General features: G+C 43.8%; 1 protein-coding gene across 3 annotated transcripts in view; it reads left to right on the top strand.

Moving 5' to 3' along the window:
• Nucleotides 1–23,886, top strand: part of Lrig1 (leucine rich repeats and immunoglobulin like domains 1) — a 102,821-nt gene that overhangs the window by 14,418 nt on the left and 64,517 nt on the right. For all 3 annotated transcript variants that reach the window (XM_031382672.1, XM_031382671.1, XM_031382670.1), the window contains exon 2: nucleotides 23,495–23,566. In XM_031382672.1, the coding sequence (XP_031238532.1) occupies nucleotides 23,495–23,566 (72 nt within the window). The remainder of the gene's footprint in view (nucleotides 1–23,494; nucleotides 23,567–23,886) is intronic.

Here is a 23,886-nt window from a genome sequence, read left to right as displayed (position 1 = left end):
TTTGTTTGTCTGAGTGACTTTGGACAATTTGTTTTCTCTTTGCCTCAGTTTTTTTCTTACCTAAAATGAGGATGACTCAAGTACCCACCTTATTGAGCTTGTTTAAGGACAAATGCCTAACACGTGGTTGAAGCCCGGAGAGTTGTAACAGTTTATGTTTTTATAGCAGGATATATGTGTTAACTAATTTGAAATATTCTGTTGAAACATATCATGGATGTTTTCTACACCATGTCCAGGGTTGGTAAAGGACTGGTCAGGGCCTAGCAGTAGCTGGGGTGAGAAGGCTAGTCTGCGTGCACATGATCGTAATAGGAAAAAACAAAAACAAGTGCTAGAAGACAGGTTCTGGCCCTTGCATTCTTTTCAGGTCTGAGTTCCTTGAGGCCAGTCGCTGGCCCCCTCTGCTCTTGAGTGGCCTGAATTACCCAGTTTGGGCATACAGTTGTTGCTTTATTAATGGTGATTTTGGAGTATATACTTCCTCCTGGGCTGGTGTGAGCTTTGCCTCTTTGGTGATGAGGTGATAGCAGGCACATATGCCTTGCCATCTGTTGTTTATTGTTTCTGTTAGGTTGTGGTTTGTGTCCCTGTTGTGTGTTTCTTTGGTTTCTGGAGCAACTGCCAATATTATATGCTTGGGGATCAAAAAAAGTAAACTATTTATAAACAGTAAAGTATCGTTGGTTTTGGAAAGTGTTTTTCTCAAATGCGTGTATATTTGGTGGCTTTATTATAATCTCACTGATGTATCATTAGACAGTTTTCAGACTGAGGCTCATCTAAAAGATGGGCAAGTCAGAGTCCAGCCTTGCGTAAGCGGCCCACAAACAGCCTTGGTGATAAGGCCCCGGTGTTAACGCTGACCCGAGCCGTGTATTTTTAACTCAAGAACATATAAACAGTTTAGCCTGCTGATGGAGTTTATACTTGCCCGAAATCCTTGGCATGTTGGCTAGGTGGTGCTGGGGAATACATGTGGTCTTAGGAGAGTGCTGCGACCAGCAGTTGCCCATGGCCCCCAACCCTTCATTTTAGAGAAAGGAATGCAGAGATGGAAAGAATGAAGGGACATGCTGGTTGCTGATTTTGTGTGGTACATTTTACATTGGACTTTGAAAAGCACCTTTTCTCTGTGTCGTGCAGGCCCTCGGGTGGGGCAGAGAGCTGTTGGCTCAGGTTTTGTCTATGCCTTCTCCCCTCCCCTCTCAAGCCATAAGGGGTCTTTGCCGAGTCACAAGTCAGAATAGGCTTCTTGCTGCAGGCTGTCCACTCCTGAGCTTCACAGTGCTCTCCTAGCTGCTTCCATCTGCCCGAGCTATCATGTGGTGCTTTTCTGGCTTCTGTACTGCCAGTTTGTCCTGTGTATATCTGAGGAAGCTTCTCCAGTTTTGGAGACTCCTGTCTGTCCTTAAATGTCTGTTCTCCTGGAGACTATCATTTGTATTCTCTGTGACTTGGATTCCCATCCGCAAAACGCTGCAGTACTCATGTAGGCTTTGCAGGGTGTTCATTTGGTTGATGACCATTATAAGCACCTCGTTTATCTGTAGGCTGCCTTTCTTTCTAATGCTTTTTTTTTTTTTTGCACCACAGACTCTAGCTAGCATCAAGTCTTATAGATACATAATGTGTGCAGGCAGCATGGATACAGATGTACAACAATTGAAAGTCCTTTTTCCAAGCTCTCTGGCAGGCCTTGGGTAGCTCAGGCTGGCCTCAAACTCGTTGTGAAGAATGGCCTTGAGTTTCTACCTCCCAAGTGCTGCCATTCCAGGTGTGGTGTGTGCTACTGCTTCTGCTGTATTCGAGGATAGGGATTGAACCCTAACACGCTTCATGCATTTTTAGTCTACAGATTGAACCAGATCCTGGTCCACAGTCTTCTTTCTCTCTACTTTTCTAAGTCCAGTAGAAACTGACAGAACAGCTCAGGCTCCCCAGGGCTGTGTATCCGTTCATTTCCTATTGACCTATTTGTTTGGCAGCCCCCTTCATCTTCTACCAAGTGCTCACGTTGAAAATTTAGGAGAACAGGAAGGTTTTAACACCTTACAATAGGAGTTAAAAAGATGACAGACAGGCACTGGAGGCACTGCCTGGGACCTGACTTCCCCGTGGGGTCCCTGGGCTCTGCTTCCTTGCTGGATTCTTCCCCATGGGTATCCTTGGCAGGTGGGCCAGACTGTACAACTTCCCTCTGAGTTGTGTTTGGCCAAGACACCCATGGTGTATTTCCGAACTGTTGACACGCTCTCTCATCTGCTCTTTTGCTGGCGATGCCTGGTGGAGTCTGTTTTGGGGAGGGAGTGTTGCTTTCCACTTAGACTAGGGCTGTCTAGACACCCTTCCCCTTGTGGTTATTCTGCTCAGTTTATGCGGAGCCCTCGCCAGGCAGCTGGTTCTGGTTGCTTGAGCTCTTGGTTACTTTGCTAAGACCTCCTCTGACAGAAAGCATGACTAGGCCAAGGTCATTTTTCTTCCTCTTTGCTCTTGGCAGAGGGAAGGATTGCTCTCCTTGACTGGATCCAGTACAGACAACATTCAGGAAAGGTTACTGTACCCTCATGGGACAAAGCCAAATTAGCAACACAGATTTGTAAGGGCCTGTACAACAGACTCTGGCCTCATGGACTTGTAAATCTGACCCCTTTCTGTGTTATCCTCAGGTATGACACTTCAGCCCCTACTCCATCCTTAAATACATAGGACCTCTAAAGGCAGAGGAGTCATTGCAGATCTGGCTCAAGATGGGTCTGCCATGGCTCAGCCTTGCTCCTTGGTTGTGATGACCAGGGAGTCTCGGGCTGGGGTTCTGCAGGGAGGCCTTTGTACCTGATGACCGGAGCCAGTTCCAGGGAGGTGTGCTTTCTGACTTTGGTTGGTTGAGCAAAGTTGCCTTAGTCTAGTGAACATGTTATTAATTACTTTTAATTTATATGGTAATAAATGTTAGTAATGAAAAATCAAAGGAAAGTGCAAAAGAAATGATAATTGGCTTTATTACCAGTGATAAATATAATCATTTTGTTGTATAAGTTTGTGTTGATATTGCAATTAAATGCCTGCTTCAAACTACAGGGTTTTTTTTGTTGTTGTTTTGAGATGACAATATGGTAATGTTGTGCAGTCCAGGGTGGTTTTGAACCCCACAGCCTCCTGCCTCAGCCTCCAAAGTGGTGGGATTATAACCTCAAGCCCCATGCCACACCTGGCTCAAATTATGTTTTTTTTGTTTTTGTTTTTTTTGGGTTTTTTTTGGTCTTTATTATTTTTTTGAAATAAAAATACAAGTACATAGTTTTCTTCTTTCCTTTCCTCAATCCCACCCTTTCTGTGCATGGTTCTCTCCCTTGCTCTTTCTAATTCATAGCTTCTGTTTCTTTAAGAGTTCATGTGTGTGTGTGTGTGTGTGTGTGTGTGTGTGTGTGTGTGTGTGTGTGTATGTGTGTGTGTATTTCTAAATACATGAATACAACCTGCTTCCTCTGTATACTATTACTTGTATGTATATGGTTTCAGGGCTGGTCACTTGGGTAATCAACAATTTCAACTTATGTTTTAAAGACTCAGTATTATGAATATTTCCTCTATGGTTAAACTTTTATATAAAATAGTATGGTTTAAGTCATAATCAAGCCTTCCCTGATAATGAACCTCTAGTCAGTTTGTGCATAATTATTTATATACTTCTTAGTTCTTAGACTGAGTTACCACGTCTAGGTTGCTCTTCTTGGGAAAATTCTTAAGGCTTTTGCTACAACTTCTCCCAAGAAAGCAGCTGCCAACCAGTTTCCAAGCTCCTGCTTGCTCCCTCACCTCAGAAGCCCAGAGGCAAGCTGCTTTTCGCTCTGTGGTACACACAGGGGCCTTGTAGCCTCCCTGTCTTCCTTCCTTTGGGATGGTGAGGCTGAACACTTTCCACTGGTTATTTACAGGGTCTTCCTTTCTAAATTTTCTTCTTTTCTTCTGTTCGATCCAGAATCTACCATGACGTCCTAACTGTGGGTTTGAGACTTGGCTACTGTCGGATTCTCTAGAGCTGGCATTTCTGAGCCAGGGCAGATCTAATTCCGTAGAAAGCTGTGCTCCTGGTGGCCATGGCATAATGTTGGCCCTGAACCAGGACGTGCTTTCTTTTTCTTTGTTTCATAGGCTCATGTTGCTCTTGTGTTCCACAGAGGGGTATTGCAGTGGCTCTGTGGGTCCCAGGCTGCAGTAACCCCGATGGACCCAGTCCAGCCTACTCAGCCTCTGTACCCAATCTGTGGCCAGAGTGCCCGGTACCTACAGCTGGTAGGAATCAGAGCAGATTAGCGTGGCCGAGAACCCTTCAGGAACAGCTTCCAGCAAATGGAAATTATTTTAAAACAAATTGATGTGGTTTTTCTGTCAAACCTACTTGGAGCGTAAACAAGGTTGGACTGTAAGCTGCCTGCCTTCTACGGACAAGCCTGTGTTTAGAGTGTGGCTTTCAGCACAGTAAACATGGTCTCTAAAGTGAGTTGTCATTGTGTCTGACTTGAAAAGTAAAAGTTGCAGGCTGGAGCTGAGCCGGCAGACAGTTCTAAGGTGGTATGCAAGACATCACTTGGTCATTTGTCTTTCTGCCCACAAAGATACCACTTCCTGTAAAGGGTTATGGAGCGAGGAGTCATTTGGTGTTAAAACGATTAAGGGGAAAGAAACACCAGGGCAATTTCTGTGGTGAGATAACTTCTTTTATGTTGCTCCTTTGCCATGTGGTAATATCAAAAACATCTTGTGAAATGCTTAATTTTTGTGTGTTTGTGAGTGTGTGCCCTGCACCCTCTCCTAGTCTGTGTGTGTCTTTGAATTCTGTGCCAGGCTCAAGGTGGTTCCCCAACCTAGGAACAATATCTTATTAAATTGGCTTCAGCCTCCCTAAAAGGTGAAACAATGCTTTTAATGTTCTGATTATGTATTAATGAACAGCCAGGCCAAGGGGCACTTGCCAAAAAGGTTCGGGTGAGAAGGCCACCAATATCAGAGGGACTTTTGTACTCTGGGAGTGTGAATAGTCTTGGGTGAAAGGAGTTTATTGCACAAGGGGAGCAACTAGAATCTCTTTGATGTTGGCTAGCATCCTCGGGGGGGCTTCCCAGCTAACACGTCTCTGCTGGCTTGGGTGCTGCTGCAGCGTGGTGCAGGGGGGCGGGGGGAGGGCTGGTCCCCGAACTTGCCCTTGACTGTGAAGGACCAGTTAGGTACCTGTGCAGAGGGAAGCACTGGCCACTCAGAGGGTCTTCAGTAAAGCTCAGTAAGTGCTAGCCCTGCTCCAGAAAGAACAGCTGCGCCTCCCAAGCTTTCCTCTGGAGGGAGTTTTTGAGAACCAGCATGCTATTATTCTAAAACCTCCAGCCCCAACCACTGAAAGAGGTTAGATCCTAATCTTAATATGACTAATTTATTTTCTCCCCAATGCACTGACATTTCCTCCTGCCTTCTGGCCTGTTCTACATTTTTGAATGGCTGGCCATTGGGAGCCCTGCTTGCCATATCCTTATTAAATAATTACTGAAAAGAAGAAAGAAAGAAAGAAAGAAAAAAGCCCTTTTAAAATCTAGAAGTCAAGGGAGGGAGAATCAGCTCTAGCTCAGGTTTTGTATGGTGAGGATTGGCTGAGCCTAGAGTGAGTGTGTCCTTCCAGAAGCAGAGCAGGGACAGTGGTGGAAATATCACAGGTTTACCATCATCAATGTGGGTACTTTGGACTCTCTCGTAACTTCTAGCATAAGACTTTGAAGTTATTTGTACAGTTTGTCTTATTTTATTTTATTTATTTATTTTTTGTGATACTGAAGTGAGGTAACATTTTTAGTCTGGAATTTTGAGTCCCAAGGTGACAGGACATTATTTTTTCCCCTCCCCCCTTTTGTTTTCCTCTTTCCCTTTTCTTCCTCTCCTTTCTCTTCTGTATCCACTCCCTTTCCTTCTTTTCTCTTTTTGAGACAGGGTTTTACTCTATAGCTCTGATTGTCCTGAAAACTCCCAGAACAGCGCCTGCCTCTGCCTCCTGAGTGCTGGGGTTAAAGGTGTGTGCACCACAACTGGCAACTGTTTTCTTTTTGACTAACAGCTTTATGGAGATAGGGTTTGAACACCACATCCATCTTTTACGTGTTGAGATTCTGCGTTTTTAGTATGTCCAGGGTCGGGCAGCTGTCACCATTAATTCTGGGTTCATTTTAATTGCTCCACCACAAAACCCCATGCTGGTTGGCGCTCCCATCCCTAGACTTCCTTGGCTTCTAGAAGTTCTCTGTGTTGGTTTTCCTGTTTTGAATGTTGGGTGTAACTGGAAACATACAGTACCTGGCCTGTCATGCCTGCTACCAGCCTTTGCTTAGCCTAATATTTTCAGAGTTCTTACATATTGTACATATCATTCCTTTTGTGCTCATTTAAAAAGACATTTCTTTGTGTGTGCATATACGTGCACTCTCACGTATAGGTGCTCCTAGAGGATGGAAGAGTGTCTGTTCCTGTGGAGCTGGAGTTGCAGACAGTTGTGAGCATTCTGGTGTGGGTGCTGGGAGCTAAGCTGGTCCTCTGTCCGAGCAGCAAGTGCCCTTAACCACTGAGCCATGCGTCTATCCCCTTCCCTCTACTTTACCTTTAAAACATCTGAATAATGTTCAGGATTTTTTTTTGATATAACACATATTGTCTATTCATTTTTTAGCTAGACATTTGGGGTTTTCCCACCTTTTGGCTGGCAAGAGTAACAGTTACAAACTTCCCTCAACCAGGCCAAGTCTGGTTTTGTAGCTCTGCCTCTGCTTCCTGTATGCTGGGGTGACAGGTATGTTTCATACCATAAAATCTGGCATGACCATTTATGTGTAAGTTTTTGTGTGAGGGTATATGTTTCTATGTGCCTTGGACATGTTCCCCAGCACATGTGGAATTGCTGGGGCATATGGAAAGTACATGGTTAGCGGGGAAATCCTAGGCTATTTATGAAGAATTTGTGCCATTTTTACAAAGAAAACTAGTGTGATTTCAGGTAAGGAAGGTTTGGGTTGTTTCTCAGGTAGGGATGTTCCTCTCAGGTTTGTCCTCAGACTTAGAACTCTTGGAGTCTTCTGGCAGAAATACAAATAGAAATTACAAATGCTCATTAACTCGTAAAGGTAATATCCCACAACCGATGGTGAGTGGGAAGCACTCAATTGAAAATGTCTTTGCTGCTTGTAACTTGTAGCTTAGCAACACAATGCTTGGTTGTGTTGGTTGCTGGGAGCTGTGGCTTGCCTGCAGAGAGAGTAAAAATCAGACCACACATCACTACTAGACTGGGAAAAGATGACGTTCAAAATTCCAAGTAGAGTTCCTACTGTGTGTCTGGCTGTTGAACCTCCGCAAAGTCCAGGAAGAGTGACTTGCCCCTAGTTTGTAATACTAAGAGAAGCAGCAAATGTGGCAGCACATGGCCGTGGTTACTGTGGGGACTCTAGGTGTCTGAGTCCAGAGGGGTTAACAGCGCTGGTCTTTGCCAGGACAGACTGGGGGACTTGCTTTTCTACAGCTTGCTGAAATTTGCTGTGCATCTGGGTCTGACCGATTCTTCTGCTTTGGGGCAAGCCTGCTTTGCCGACTGACTAGCCATAAATTTAGGCAGAGATGCAGAACAGAGGCTGTCCAAAGGTAGGCTGGATAATTGCTCTAGACAGGTTTACAATAGGGAGGTGTGAAGTGCTTGGTGGAGACAGGAAGCTGGGGAGGGAGCACAGACTGAACTTGAGCAGTTCAGGGAGATGGTCTGACACAGCTAACCGAGAACTATGGCTGTGGTGGCTTCTAATTGGAGAGGAAGCCATGGCATACAGTGGGTTTTTGTTGTTGTTTTGGTTTTAAGCAGGAAAGCAGAGAAACAGTGGCTCACTGAGTTACTTAGGAGGTCGGTTTGGGATCTTTTCAAGAAATGGTATTGTGGGCTGGAACCTGTATTTTAAAAGCATTAGGAAATTGCTTTGGATTTTTAAGTGTGAGCCTTCCTCTAAAGTGTGCTTGCCTGAGCTCAGTTGATGCATGATCAGTTGTTTAACTTGGTCTCAAACCAGCTGTGCATGGTCCTTGGCTTTTTTTGTTGTGCTCTCGTACTTAAAAACACTGCCTCTGATATTAGTTGCTTATTATACCCCAGATCAAGAGCTAGATTCATTTTCAAAGTCCGTTCAAAACCGAAGTATAAAAGGTGTATGGGGAGTGGAGGTGACGGTCTTCCTTGAAGTGCAGTGTTTCTCAACCTGTGGGTCGAGACCTGTTTGGGGGTTGAATGACCCTTTCACAGGGGTCACCTAAGGCCATCAGAAAACACAGACATTTACATTACAGCTCATAACTAGCAAAATTACTGTTATGAAGTAGCAATGGAAATAATTTTATGGTTGGGGTAACCACAACACAAGGAGCTGTATTGAAGGGTCGCAGCATTAGAAAGGTTGGGAACACTGTCCAAGTGTGTGGTGGTTAACGGTTAATCTCTTTTAACAAGGCTCAGGTGGACCTTTATGTTGCCTTGCAACTATGATGGATTCATAAACCCGCACAGTGCAGCCAACTCATATCCTCAGTTTAATTTCCTTTGGTTGAAATAACAGCCAGCAGCTGTTTGGCACTCTTATTCTTCAGCATGTTGAAGACACTCACATGGTGGCTGGAGAAGGCATCATTTGCACACAACTTTAGGATTCATGTCCTGGCTGTAACATTTCCTTGAAAAATGAGGGAAAGCGATCTTAAGTGAGACCAAAGAAAGAGAGTCATACTGGTTAGGGTGGGAGGGGAGAGGGGGCAGGGTGATGAGGTGCAGAGGCACGTAGTCTTGGGATGAGAAAGGTCCTCTGAGCCTGAGCAGCTTGTCTCTTGAATGACGGGTATTCTAGCCCTACCCTCTGTCCATTGTGCCCTGATATCTTTGGGGATTGTCAGTTTGGAGGATCCAGATTAGAAACAGAAAAGCACAATCACAGTACTGCCTCCGCAGCAAAGCACCGTCCTAGTGGTGAGTTCCTACGGTACTGGAACTGCCCACCTGTTCTGAGAGGCAAGGGACGCGAGGGCCTTGCACGCTGTGCAGCCCAGAGGCCCAGGAACCTGGGTAGTGGTATGTCTGGCTTCACAAACAGCACTTTGAAGTACTACCTGCTCCTAATGGCAACAGAGCCATCAGTTAAGCAGGCAGCTGTTAAGCACAGGAGTGTTTGCACAAGCAACCTTCAAATTTTCTGATCCTTGATGAAAGCTAGTTGGTTGTGAATGATTAACTTCAATGTGCATGAGGAAATACTATCCACTTAAGTGTCAGGTGTATTTTTATGTAAGAAAAAATAAGACTAGCCACACCCTCAGCTGTTACCATTTGGGGTTGAGAATCTGTGTGCTCATCCAACGAGTACACCCGGCAGTGTATTTAAAGCAGAGTAGGAATGCCAGTGTGAGGTGGCTCTCAGCTGGCCATCACATTCTGTGAGAAAGAGAAGGGAATGGGTTATGTGAGGCTCTGAGATGTGTAACCGAACTTATCAGGCTGCACTGAGTATCTAGAGTCATAGGGAGGTGCAGGGTAGGGTTCTCCTCCACTTGGAAAACACATTATATGTGCAACATCAAAAGAGTTTGGATAAAAGGGCTGGCTGGAGAAGTCTGCCCCAGTGTCACTTTCTAGCACTTCTACAAGAGCGATTGAGGCAGGTGTTCTGTCTAATCTGTCCCTGGGGAGCCATCCTTCCTGAGTACTTTGATTCCAGTGCAGTGTGTCTCTTTGAGAGAATGGCAAAGAGCTGACTGAGGAACTCCAGTGTAGCGTCCACCAGGGTACTCTGGGTCACAAGAGACTTGGAGATAGCCATTGTGAGTCTGGTTTCCACCATATGCAGCAGAGGTCAGAGGTCCCTACAGCCCTTTGAAGCTGATATTGATGGGGTAGTTATTTCTTCTATCATTTACTGGGGAAGAGAAATTGCGATAAGGTTTTCATTTGGAGTCAGAGTGGATGAGGCCATGGGGAAAGGGTAAGGGAGAAAGGAGTGTGGGAAAAACCAAAGCTGACCAGAAGGGGCCATTTCATAGCACAGGAGAAGGTAGCTTCCCAGCTTGTGAGTGGTGGTGACTGAAGTGATGGATGCGGTGTGAGTATTGTGTAGAGGGTGCTAGGCATGACTCTTGGGTTCAGTTACTTTACTGCAAGCCCAAAGCTTTGCTCATTTCCAGGACAGAAAACTGCATGCCGTGGGAGGGGAGAAAGCAGGTGTTTTGCCTTTCTTCCCTGCCTCTTTATTGTCTTCAGGTGCAGTGACATTTGATATTGGCAGTTCTGAAATACATTGAGGGCATTATTCTCAAGCTGCTGGGATTAGTCCTGACATAAACGGTGGGTCCCACCACCAGCCTCTTGTATGGCGATGAAGAAAAGAAACTCAAGCTGTAAATGAATCTCTGTTTTGGGGCTTTGTAGTGGCAAATTATGTGAATGGCTGAATTGAAAAGGTGCCTGGTTTTATACCATCATGAATACCCAGGCCTTAGATAAATATTGACACCAGCAGTGTGACAGGCCTACCATTTGTCTCATGCTCTTAGGAATAAAAGATCTTTTCTCAGGTGCTCCTGACCTTATAAACCACCCTGACGAGTTTGTGCAGGTGCTTTTCTGCATGGGTTCTTGGGGTTTGAGAGTCGGAGGTTTTCTCTTTGTGCTTGTGCAGATTTAAGCCTTGCTTGGTCTCGGCTCACTTTGGCTTATTGATCATGGTTGAGTTGGCTACAAGTGAGGATAGTCACCCACACACTTTTGAGCTGACCTGGGTTTGGAATACCTTTAATGACATTGGTTGAATTTGAAGAGTGATGAGAAAGGGAAAGCAGGTATAGACCTGTCTGGTGTACAGATATGGAGCTCAGCTGAGTAAATGGCTTCTGAGTAAACCGTGCCTGAATCCCAAACCATACTTCTCTTCTGGAACAGATGTAGCCTAACACTTCTGAAGATAATGCTGGTCTTGTCAGTGTGAACTATCCAGCACACCAGTTCTCTACTCTCCAGTGCTTATGGGACAGGGTAGTCATGTTAGGGTCACTTGATGTAGGGCAGGGTGGTGAGCAGATTCATCAGCACCTCTGGTGCGGTGCCATCTTTGAAAAGATATGATTTTTGGTGGAACTGGGACTGTTAGCACATAGAAAGTTGTAGATGAAAGTTCTCACTGTTCATAGGGCAGAGCCTCAGTGGCCCAGCCTCATGAGTGTCTGCATCTGAGGAGACCCTGGGCTTTGATTTCCTGCTCAGATGGGAGATGCTCTGTGGATTGACTGTTCTGCCTCTCCTAACATTCACACGCTGTAGAGTATCTACATCTGTGGGTATCTAGATTCTTTGTATACACAGGTATCTAGGTACATGTGTTGTATTTCTTAGGATTTTACCTTTAAGTAGAACTCAAAAAGGGGTGATTTATGTGTGATTTTTTTTTTAGGACTTCTGATCACCTTTGCTGGTTCTATCCCATAGGTACAGTCGTATATCATTCGGTTAAAGTATAAGGTAGCAGGCAAAATTCACTGGTCACATCAGCTCTCTAAGACCTGCCTTTGGGAGCAAATGACCTAGAACAGTAAGTTTCGAGTGGAGAAGGAGTGACATGCTACCATAAGTCTCATTGTTGAATGAGTAAAAACCAAATATTTGTTTTATAGCCAGCTTTCCTTTATGTGTGGTAGAGTTTTAGTGTGTTAGAGGAGAGAGGTCTTGGACACACATCTTCCAATCCTCTGCACTTGTAATGTCAGTGAAAAGGGAGGCCCATGTTGGGACAGCAGAAAGCAATCTGTGAATGGTACGTGCTAAATACTGTTGTTCAGCTAGACACTGACTTTGTATCTGTCAGGGATGTCAGCACGAGAAGCAGAGATTTCCACTGCCCCTGCTTCTCAAGCAGAGAAGATAATGCTGTGGGACGGCTTTCGTGTTCATAGCATCTTGTGATATTTTACTGTTGCAGAAAGAAAACTGGCTTTCCTCTTCAGCTAGGCATTCCACAACACATGTAAACTTTACAAAGCTCCTTGGAAAAATGGACAGAATGAAATCCCATGTCTATAAGCTAGTTAGCAAAATTGTTAGCTGTTGGCCACGTGGCTGGCCTCTGAGAATTGTCTTCAGTAAAGTATTTAGCTAGATACCCCAATGCCTCCCTGTGATGTAGAAGATGATACTCGCTTGTGGACTGGTGAGTTTACTCTTTTTTTCACTTGGCTGATTTATTCGTCAGTTCTGCTCACTGCACTTGAGTGATCTTCAGTTTTAAGTTTGGGGTAGGCAAGAAGGGGAGGCCCTTGGTCTAGGAAATAATGTTTGCAGCGTCCTTATACTTTACATCCATGTGTAACGCAGAGAGAGTATCATGGTAAATTCTAGTAAACACTGGCTTCTGGATTGTGTTCCAGATTCTGACGCTTGGGCCTCCTGTAGACTCACAGTGACGTCACATAGAGATGGTGACAGGCAGCAGGTGTGACTTCAGTTAAACATGCAAGGACACATGTAAGCCAGGGAAGATCACAGTCCATTGGCAAGAGTTTTCCTTGTAAGAAGTTGCAGGATGGGAGAGTTGTTACATTCACTGTGTCCTGTGCCTATTAAAGCTTTTTTTTTTGTTAGAGAGAGGAATGAGGGACTGATAACACTAAGGTAAGCTGCAGTTTGTACAGATGCATTTGTTTAAAACACACCACTTCCGTTTTCTTCTTCCTCCCTTTTAGTGGAGGAAGATAGGCAGCATATTATATATTGTTCCTTTGTAACCCGGGACATATCTTCCGAAAATTATCCTCTGACTGCTTACTTTAAACATTGAGGAGAGTAGGCTCAGTGGTTACAAGCATTGGCTTCTCTTCCAGAAGACCTAGGTTCAATTCTTAGCACAGACATGGTTCTCCCCAGTAGGGTTCCCCCCATGGTTACTCCCAGTACCCACACCTTACAACTGTCTGTAATGTAGCATCTAACACATTCTTTTGATATACATTTAGTGTAGTTTGAAAAAAATGCAAATCAAACAAAATTCTAATTCTAGCACTCGGGAGGCAGAGACAGGTGGATGTCTGAGTTTGTGGCCAGTCTGTTCTAGATAGTGAGTTTTATCACTGACAGGGCTATTCAGAGAAATTCTGCTCCAAAGGAAATAAAACAAGGAATGAATGAATGAATGAATGAATGAATATTTTAAACTCTTGATTATTACATGTTAAGAAATGAGTATCAAGTTGTTCTTTCTGTGATATGAAATTTTATACTAGTATTTTCCCCAACTGGTTTATGGTAGGAGAAAAAGAATTAGAACCAAGGGTTTAAAAACAAAAACTATAAAAAATTATTTCCTGGTTCTAGGAAACTGGAAACTGGTGTTTAAACTGGTTTCTCTTTGTATCCCTGGTTGTCCTGGAACTTACTCTGTAGACCAGGCTGGCCTCAAACTCAGAAATCCGCCTGCCTCCGGGATTAAAGGCATGCGCCACCGCTGCCTGACTGGGGCCTTCATTCTTAATACATAGTTATATCTCCTGCCAGAAAGACAGGAGTTGAATTTGGCCCCCTTAATGAGGGATGCTCCTTATAGATGTGCTAAGATGGTTATTTTGCACATTGAGAGCTGTCCTCCATGGCTCTAACTGTTAAACACATAGATGTGACTCTGGGCATGAAGTAGAGAATCATTTTAGGTGCTGGAGCAGGAACTTGGTCACAGCATTGTGGGTAGTGGTTCTACCAGAGTTGACAGCTAAATTCTGTGGCCCATCAGAAGTGTCTATCAGGATAGCCAGTTTCCATCTTGCTATGCATACCCTAAGTGGTGAATTTTAAGTCTGTCTTGTGAGCTCAGGAAACACACTGTCTCCCGAGAGCTCACATTTGGTGGACTTTGCAAAGCACTTGGAGAACCCAGGATTCCAAATTTATTCACTAGGTTAATTCATCTTTTTTCTCAGTCCCTCATGTCCTGTCCCCTTTGCCCAGCTGATTTTTGTTCCTCTAGAGGCAAAAGTTGGTTCCTTGTTTGAGTAGAGTATTTGGAGGCTCCTTTCCCACCCTCTCCCTGTGAGCATTTTTAGCTTCTAAGTGGCCAGAAGTGAGCACTGTCTGTCCTCAGGTCTGGTGGCCATCTTGGGGTCATGAAGTACCCAACTCTGAGTGCAACCATACTCTATACTACAAAAGGTAGACTATGGCCCAAGGGTGACTGTTGTACAAATCATGAATTTTCAAAGCCCTGTAGAATTTAGACTCTGGAAGAGTGGATTTATGATTTCTTTGTAGAGCTAATAGATCAGGGAAAAGGTGATTCTGAGGGGCTAGACATGTGACACTGCTTCCCTGACACTCCCGTTTCTAAGTCTGCTTGAATCCCTTCTCTAATGGTAAAATCAAATAGTGGCCCTCCGTACCTCTTCCCTGCTTCGGTGGTCATGGTCACACTCCTCTGGTGGCAGATTTATGTGTGTGGGGTCAGGCTTGTGACAGGCAAGCCATCCTGTGCTCAAATGAATGCCTTTTGCTTATAAAGTGCCCACTGCCAACTACAGCAGTCATGGGCTGGAGTGCACCTCCACCATGGAATTAATTCATTTGAAGGTGTTAGGTGCATAGACCGTGCTAACAAGTGACGATTATGGGGAAATTGTGGCTTCCCCTTAGTGTCAGCGTCCACCAAGCATGCTTAAATAATAATAAAAAAACAAAACAAAACAAAACAAAACATGCCCAATCACATCACCTCCATGTGGCCAAGCAAAGATCCTGTAAGGAAAACAGACCCTGGGATCTCTTTTGTAAGGTGTGATGTAGAAAGCAAATGCTGTTTGTCTGCTGTGATGCCAGGAAACATCCAGGGTGTCCTGGTGCTTTAGGTTAAAATATTTACCTGGAGGAGCAAGTAGCTAATTCTGTTCTTGAGGAAAGGACTTTAGTGGGCCAGCGATTGGCATTTCGGAGAGTCTTGGCTGTGAGATGACGTTAGGATTGGAATAACCGTCGCTCACCTGCTTGTTGGACAGGCTGGGAAGCTCTGGGCTCCTCTTTGCCACTTTGCCCCTTACTTTCTTTGAGGTTCTGGTCGCTTGACATCTTTAGCAGTTTGCTTTGCTCATTCGCTCTGTGGCCTCTTCACTCCTCCTGCCTTACTTCTTAGGACTCTGCCCCAGAAAACAAGTTCCTCCTCATCTCTTCTGCCCAGGCATTGTTCTTTAAATCATTCTTGTCATAGCAGTTCTTCCTTGTCCTGGATGCTTCTGGACTTACGTGCCCATCCCAGGGGTGCTAGACTCAACTTGGGGCCAAGCAGATACTGCCAATGAGTTTAGATGTCGAGGTTGTTGGTACAGGAAAGCCCACACAGTGGTTGTTCTCGAGAGAAGCTGCAACACACTCATTGGGGAAATAGTTTGTTCTTGTTTTGTTTTAACATACATTCATTCATTTATTTAGTTATTTATTTATTATTTCTGTATGTTTGTGTATTCTGCTTACAAGTATGCCTATGTACCAGTTGCAGTGTGAGTGGAGGCCAGAAGAGGGTGTCTGATCCCTCTGGAAATGCTGCCACAAATGGTTGTGAGTTGCCATGTGGGTGCTTGGAAATCATTTTTCCAAACACATTTCTCTGCAGTTCAGCTTTGGCTCAGGTCTACCAGTGTGCAACTTGTAGTGTGCCTCTGTGAGTCTTTCTGAAAGCCGTTTGGTTGTGGTTTTTGCTCAGGAGTCCTACCTGATCAATACGTTGTAATCTTCAGACAAGAGATAACATCTTATCTTAATTTATACCAGACTTTATTTATTCATTTAAAAATATTTTATGTGTATGGATGCTTTGTCTACATGTATGTCAGTGCACCACATGTGTCCAGTGCCCCCAGAGCCAGAAGAAGGTGCCAGATGCCCTAGAGCTTGAGTTGTAAATGGTTGTGACCTGCCATGTTGGTGCTAGGAATTGAATCCAGGTCCTCTGAATGAGCAGTCAGTGGTCTTAACTGCTGAGTAACCTCTCCAGCCCCATGGGTGCACATGCATGCATACATACAAACATACATACATACATACATACATATGCATATATACATGTATAATTAAAATGAATTACAGAAAGTCTTCATGGTAGACATATGCTCAAACATTTGTTGAATTTGATTATTATTGGTTACTAGAGGAAAAAATATATATCTATATCAGATTACACATGGGAATGATACTGTTAGGATAGAGAGTACATACAAGACCTTCTGAAGTTATAAAGAGAGCAGCATTAGTTGGCACAGGAATTCAGAGGCCCCAGGCTGTAGATGCTGCTCAGTAGAGTTCTTGCCTAGCATGCATGAAGTTTGATTTTGTAGCTCTGCATAAAACAGATGTGGTGATATATGCCTGCAATCCCAGGACTTGGGAGGGAGAGGCAGGAAGAACAGAAGTTCTAGGTCATCATTGGGTATATCACTTTCAGGGTCAGTTTGGGCTACTTTTTTTTTTTTTTTTACATTATTAAAAATTAGAGGCCCACCCTAATTAACTGACTTGATTTAAAGAGGAGTGGGTGTTTTCCCATCCTTATATGGCTATGCTGTTACGTCTGTATGTTAGATTCTCTTTTGAGTAACCTTTCAGGCTTGCCTCATTCTCAGGGAGGATGGTCTGTGTAGCATTTTTAGAATTTGAAGTAATTGTAAACCATTACCAATTTTCTGAAATTGAATTAAGCAGAAACACAGAATGAGTAGTATGTATCTTGTTGGGACTCTGCTCACTTCCCATTTCAGTATTCACAGAAGGTATTCTAAACCTCTGCTCCAGGATTTCATGACCATGGCTTGCTTAAAAGTGCGCATGTTCTGAGTGAGGGCGCTTGGGTAAGGACTCCAGATAGATGATTCTAGCTTAAGTGGCAAATATATCATTCTTAATATGATGTGTATTAACAGGCTGTTCATTGTGGGTTTGGGAAAGCATCTACATTGGAAATAGAGATAAGGACATGTGTTGTCTATGATTTAATGTGCTTCCTACATTCAAAAATCTTGCAAATGGGTGTAGGGCCACAACAGTGATTTCACTGGAGGTTGCTAGATGACGTGTTATTTCCCAGAAGGTACAAACAAGGGAAAAAACAGTCCTAAATGCATAGGGCTCATATGGCTTGAACAGCTCTTGCACTTTAGCATTTTCAAAAGAAATAGTCCTGCTTTCCTGACTCTAAGCAGGCAGTTTCCTCTGTAATGGGTGACAAACACTACAAGTTCAGGTTGAAGAGACAAATGGCCAGAGCATACAGTATCATGAAAAAGGAGTTTCTGTGCCAGCTCTGGGCACCTCCTCATACTCAGAAGTCAGCCATTGGGTTGTCTCTAACCCCTCCTTCTTTGGTGTGTTTCACTTTAGCAAATATCTGAAAGTTTAAACTAAGCAAAATTCTGTGTAGTCCAGGAGCCCAGCCAGGGCTGAGTAATGGGAAGTATACTCACTTGGAAACAAAACTGTGTAGGGAAACCTCATTGAGAAGGGAATGCTTTCACAGCTTTAGGACCAACGCCTTCCGCTTTGAATTATTGTCTGTTAAGGTTGAGAACCAGAACCTTGCTTTTTGCTGTGCTTCACTGTGAGAGTTTGCCTGTAGAGGCAGGCTTGGGTGTGGGGGTGAGATGCTAATTGTGTTGTCTAATGAAGTGAGGTTACTTCCTCACCACAGCTTGCTCAAAAAGTAAGGAGTACTTTTTGTCCCTCAGCTTCCAAGAAGTCAATGAATTATTGTTTGCCAGCTTTGAAGCATGCTTGCCAAGTTTGTAACATGTGGTTCAGGCTATAATCCAGGAAGGTGCTGGTCAGATTATGTAAATACTGATTAAGCCTATAGCATTACACTGGAGCAGTTTTTATTAGAGTCACCTTCCGTGGGACTTGGGATTTCCAGGGTCCATTTCCTGCTGGGTTAGTTAAGAACTTTGCTTGAGAAGAACTTGGGACCAGTCTGGTGGTGCATACCCAAATCCTAACCCTTGAGAGGTGCAGGAAGATCAGGAGTTCAAGGTCACTCTCAGCTGTTTAGTGCATTTGAGGCCAGCTTGAATTACATTACTAAGACCCTGTCTAAAAAAAAAAAAAAGACTTGGATTAGTTTATTAATATCACTGTACATTTTGAACAAAGCTCTTGTGTTATTAGGAGACAGATTTGGAGTGCTGGTGATCAGACTGATGACCCTGAGTCGGAAGCAGCCACTCTCCCACAGCCCTGAGTTATCATTATCAATATTCTGCTTGTTGTTGGGGGTCAGACAGGGGCTCACATATGCCATGCAAGTGCTCCACCTTGAGCCCCGAAGATTAACTTCTAACATCCATCTTTCTTCTGTAGTTGCCATTTCAGTTAGAGTAGTGATCGTATCACGACTTAGACGCATTGGTTCTAACACAGTTTAGCAGAAATTTCAGTGATAACTGAAGTGCCCACCTCCACGTAGTACACATGTGTCTGTTGAGTGCTTCCAGTATGGCTAATGTGGAAAGAGCTGAGCTCATAATCTGATATATTAAGTGGTTTCAATGAACGGCCACATGGTTGGTTAGCCATGGTGTTCTTTGTAGTAGTGATCGCTCAGCTATTGAAATTCTCTGGCTTGGGGGTGGGGAGCTTGCTGGGAAACATGCCTAGCGAGCCCAGGGTTGTTGTGCCCTGTTAAACAGTGTGCTTTTCAGACATGCCTGAATAAAACTTGAGCTGTTCTCCGAAGCCCTGCCTCTGTGTGTTCCGCAAATGGTGGGCCGCATGACCATCTTTCAGCAGATTAGCTGAAAAAGTGTCTATGGCTGGACTCAATTGTTTGTAGATCTGCATGCTCTTTGTGCAAGAACAGGGGCGATTTGTGTTGTGACAATGGCTGATGGTACTCAGTGAAAGCAGCAGTTGGCAGGGACTAAATTCCCGAGGTTTCTTTCCTTGTGAGCTACTGAAAGGTGCAGAAGTACTTTCGACAGAGTGTCCTGCTGACAGATGGATTGTTTTGACAGGAGAATCTGAACCCTCCACTGAAGAACCATTCAGATGTCAGGCAGGAAGGGGCAGCCGTGCTCCTTGAAATAAGTGGGATGCTTTAGATGTGTGTGCATGTCAGCTGCCACCTGGAGGAACAGATTTCAGTAGTTAACCCTCTCACTGTTCTTGGAATGGGAAATACATTCATACTCCTTTCTGCTGGCTTCGTGGGCTAAGTCTATGTCTTTTAATGTTGGAAAATGGGTGTTATTATTAGTAAGTATGGTTAAAAAGCCTGTTAATTTTTTTTTCAATTTGGGAAAAACCACAATAGTATCCAAAATAGAAACAAGCTAACTGATCCTCAGATAGTAGATAGGCAAAATGTAGATACTAATAAATGTTCATGCTAAGGGGTATTCAACCATCAAAAGCAATGAGACTTAGACAAATGTAATGAGATTCATCTATGAACCTTGAAAGCATTGTGTTAAGTTAAATAAGCCAGACACAAAAGGACACATGTCTGTGATTCCACTTACATGTGGTTCCTAGAGTAGAGTTTATGGAAACAGAATGATGGTTGGCACATCCAGGGAAATTGGGATTGGGAGTTTTATGGTGAAAAAGATGATGATGGGTGTGTCTGAATATGTATGTGGTCACTGAGCATCAACTGACCAGTGGTTATATACATTTTATAACAATGAACAAGTGGTGTTGGGAAGTTGTGTTTTGGCCGATGTTTATGACTATTTTATTCCTTGTTAGATTTCCATGGAGGAATTAACATGGTTTCCCTGTTTCCTGATAATGAATTTGCAGTCTCAGTTCTTCAGAGATTCAGGACTACTTCTCAAACTTAAAAGCCAGAGTAGCTCTGTCTAAGGACAGGAGCCGTTCCAGGAGCTGTGAGCTATAGCACCTTGGCTCTGTGCTGCCCACAGATACTGTGGGAGAATAGCCCTTTCTCGGCAGTCCCTCGGCACGTGTGTTGGTCTGTGGCTTTTCTGGTTCAGTGACTGTCCAGGCTGACCCAGTGAGGGCTAACACACTTAGTGTCTTTGTAGCTGATCGCTGACATCTTGGTATCAAAGTCCTGGTGCTCCTCAGCTCCAGATGACAGTGTGAGTAAAGGTTTTTTTCTCAGTCTGCTCTAAGAAGCAGAATTAATAAGTGTTTCTGAAAGTTAGTTATATTATCTTTCCAAGAAAAGACAAAGCATTGGGTATATGGCTTTTAATGGATATGTGAGGTGTGGGAAAGGAGAGACATGATTTTAGCTCAGAGTGTTCAAAATGAAGCCACCAGTGAACTATAGAAAGCCTGCTGAGCCCCAGTCCCTCCCATGACCCATGCCTTCTGAACCTGTAAGCAGCTGGAGTCCAGGTCCCAACAGAAGCTGGTGTTCCTCAGGCCAAGTATGGCAGCTGGCAGAGAGCTTTTGTTTGACCGTCCTTGGTTACTTTTTCTTTTTAAGGAACTAAAAGTTTTTCTTATAAGACTTCAGATTTTGAGTTTCTCTTAAAATCCAAGCTTGGTGTCGGCACTAGCCCTTCTCTGGAGCAAAGTGCCTGTTAAGGTGGATAGGCAGACTTGCTGACTTGTCTATCTTCAAGGGTCTAATCTGCAGCCTAATCTGCTGACCCTTCTACCTGCTCTGTGGCTTCTGAGAGCCTTTATTAAGTTCTTTTAGCTCCACCATGCCAGTTACCTGTGATGATGTAAGTTTTGTGCTGCCTTTACCCCCCACTCCCCAAGACAGTGTCCCCATACCCTTTATGATAATCTGATCAAAGCGGAAAACAGTAGTCCAGGCAGTCTTTTATGATGTAGAGAATTCTCTCAAAACTGGATTTTCTTTCCTGGTTCTAAGCTGTTAATGTCTACATTCTCATTAATAAATACCTTCCAAGCACAGTCAAGTTCATACTTGACTTCAGTATGTGGTTTAAAAATTACCACCTTCAATCTTTATGGTAACTTAATCTCTGGACAAATTGCTTTTAATTCAGACTGTGCCATGAACACAGATGGGCCATTAGTTTCAAGTGCAGTTTGACTTTTATTTAGATGAATGTCTTTGAGTTCACAGTAAAATGGCTATCAGCTCTAGGGTAGTATTGATTAAAACGTCTCCAGAGTAAGTTTAAAAGATATTTGCCATTTATGATTAGTAGCATTGTTAATTGGCATTAATGTCAATGGGATTAATAGCCAAGATGAAAAATGTTAATCTCTTGCACCCACAGGCCTTGGTGGACTTCTGTGGCAAGGAACTGGAAGGCAGTGAAGCTCATCTTGATTACCTGTAGTGTCTGTTCCTGATGGGTTAGCCTGGCTTGTGTTCAGTGTGTGGTTAAAGAAGCTGAGCTGGGGTTGGAGAGATGGCTCAGCAGTTAAGAGCACTGACTGCTCTTCCGAAGGTCATGAGTTCAAATCCCAGCAACCCCATGGTGACTCACAACCATCTGTAATGAGATCTGATGCCCTCTTCTGGTGTGTCTGAAGGCAGCTACAGTGTACTTACATATAATAAATAAATAAATCTTTAAAAAAAAAAGAAGCTGAGCTGGCTGAATATTTATTGCTGAGCTTGCTCTGTCTGCAGTTAAGGCTGTCTTCCCTAGGCAGTGGAGGGGAGAGAGGTCCAGTTCTGAACAGGATGGGTGCTATTACCTGAACACTGCTCTTGTGTGGCCTCCCTGCCTGGGGTTAGCAAGAACTTGTGTCCCCATCAGTTGGCTTCCTTTTCTTGTGATTGTCATTCCTAATTTTATTCATTGATGGTAGGCATCCTGTGTTCATAAATAGTCATGATTCTGAATCTGTTCATTTTCCAAATGTCTATGTTCCCAAAGTTTTTTTAGTATTAAATTCTCGTTTAGACTAAGATTTCTGAGTCAGAAAGAACACTGAGGTGCTGGGTGTCTGATTGTGGGACACTGACTGCTTATGCTTGGTGGGATATTTGAGAACATCTGCAGCTTTTATCTACCAGGTCTTAGTACTACCTTCTATCATTGCTGACAACTGCACTTATCTCTAGACATTGCCGTGTGTGTGTGTGTGTGTGTGTGTGTGTGTGTGTGTGTGTGTGAAAAAATCACACTTGTGGAGAACTACTGGCTTAGACTATGAAGTACTGACATCTGGTTCTCTCTCTTGCTCTCGCTCTCGCTCTCTCTTGCTCTCTCTAGTACTTGATGTCGATACTTTAGTTAAACTAATTTTAAAAAAGTCATCAAGGCTGGGCCTGCTAGTGTGTTCCTGTAACCCTGGCAGAGGCAGGGTGATCCCTGAGTTCTTGGGCCAGCCTGGTCTACATAGCAAATTTAAGGTGAGCAAGGGAGACCCTCTCTCAAAACAACAATAAAAGCCATTAAGAATGTCCTTGAGGAGCTGGGCAGTGGTGGTATATGCCTTTAATCATAACATGCAGAAAGCTGAGGCACATGGATCTCTGTGATCAGCCTGGTCTACAGGGTGAGCTCCAGGTTAGCCAGGTTTACTACATAGAGAAACCCTGTCTTGAAAAAACAGACAAATAAACAAAAGAATTTGCTGTATGATTCCCAGCCTGTGGGTCACAGCCCCTTTGGGAGTATCAGATGGCTCTTTCACAGGGGTTGCCAAGACCATCAGAAAAAAAAAATTTACATTATAATTTATTGATTCATAACAGTAGCAAAATTATATTTACAAAGTAACAACAAAAATAATTTTATGGTTGGGGTTACTACAATATGAAGAAGTGTATTAAAGGGTTGCACCATTAGGGAGGTCGAGAGCCATTGGCTTAGAGAGTAAAGGCATACATGGTGGAAGGGAAGAACCAGCTCCCACAGATTGCCCTCTAACCTACACATACACACACACACAAATAATAAATGTAATTAAAAATGTTTATGTGTATATGCCTGAGTATATGCATGTGTACCACAGCATGTGTGAGCCGGCAGATATTAGAAGAGAGTGTTAGGTCCTCTGGAACTGGGGTTACAGGTATTTGTGAGCCTTGTAGGTACTGGGTACTCAAGTCCTCTGCAAGAACAGTAACTACTCTTAACCTTCTCTCTCTCCAGTCCCAGTACATGTAGTTTTAAAAACTGAGTGGCCCCGGACTTGACACGGTACAAAGCATTTGGATTAGGACTGGCCCATCTTTGTTTCTCAAGTGTTGGTTAGTCAGTTGGTACTAGAAGTCTGCTTGAGTCCACTCTGGAAGTGGGTTCCCAGCCTTGCTCTGTGCACTCTGTGTGCACTGAAGCAGGCGAGAAGAACGGTGTTTATAAAGCTCAGTGTGTCTGTTACTAAACAGGACACAGGAAGGAAGGTCACTAGGCAGAGGATGTAGGTCTCTCTTTGAGGGACTTGGTGAGTGAGGAAAGGTTTCTTAGTCTTTGATGAAATGTCAGCTATTAATTTAGTACTTTTCACTTTCTCTTTTCACAGAAACCTGAGTTACAACAGACTCTCCGAGATTGACCCTGCTGTTTTTGAGGATTTGACAAATCTGCAGGAAGTGTGAGTGTTCCCCTAAACCTGTAGGGGTGGAGGGCAGAGAGATCTGGGGGAAATCTTTTCATATTGTGCTGTTCTCACTCTCCTGGGTGGCTGGTCTCAACTTATAGGAGGGAACATTTGCATATGGTCAGTCATGGATTGATGCTTGTGTTCACGAAATGCCAATTTCCCTAGTAATGGTCCCAAAACACAGGATCGGTGATATGACAATAGGATATGCCAAAAAGAAGCTCTAAAGCTGTTCTTTTAAGTGAAAAGATGAAATTACAGTAAGATTTTGTGTAATAGATCAAATTCACATAAATTTTATTAAGTGTTCT

Source organism: Mastomys coucha, unplaced genomic scaffold, assembly GCF_008632895.1.
Source record: "Mastomys coucha isolate ucsf_1 unplaced genomic scaffold, UCSF_Mcou_1 pScaffold20, whole genome shotgun sequence".
Taxonomy (NCBI): Eukaryota; Metazoa; Chordata; class Mammalia; order Rodentia; family Muridae; genus Mastomys; species Mastomys coucha.
The sequence above is the reverse complement of the archived record's forward strand: the minus strand, read 5'-3'. Positions and strand labels throughout refer to the sequence as shown.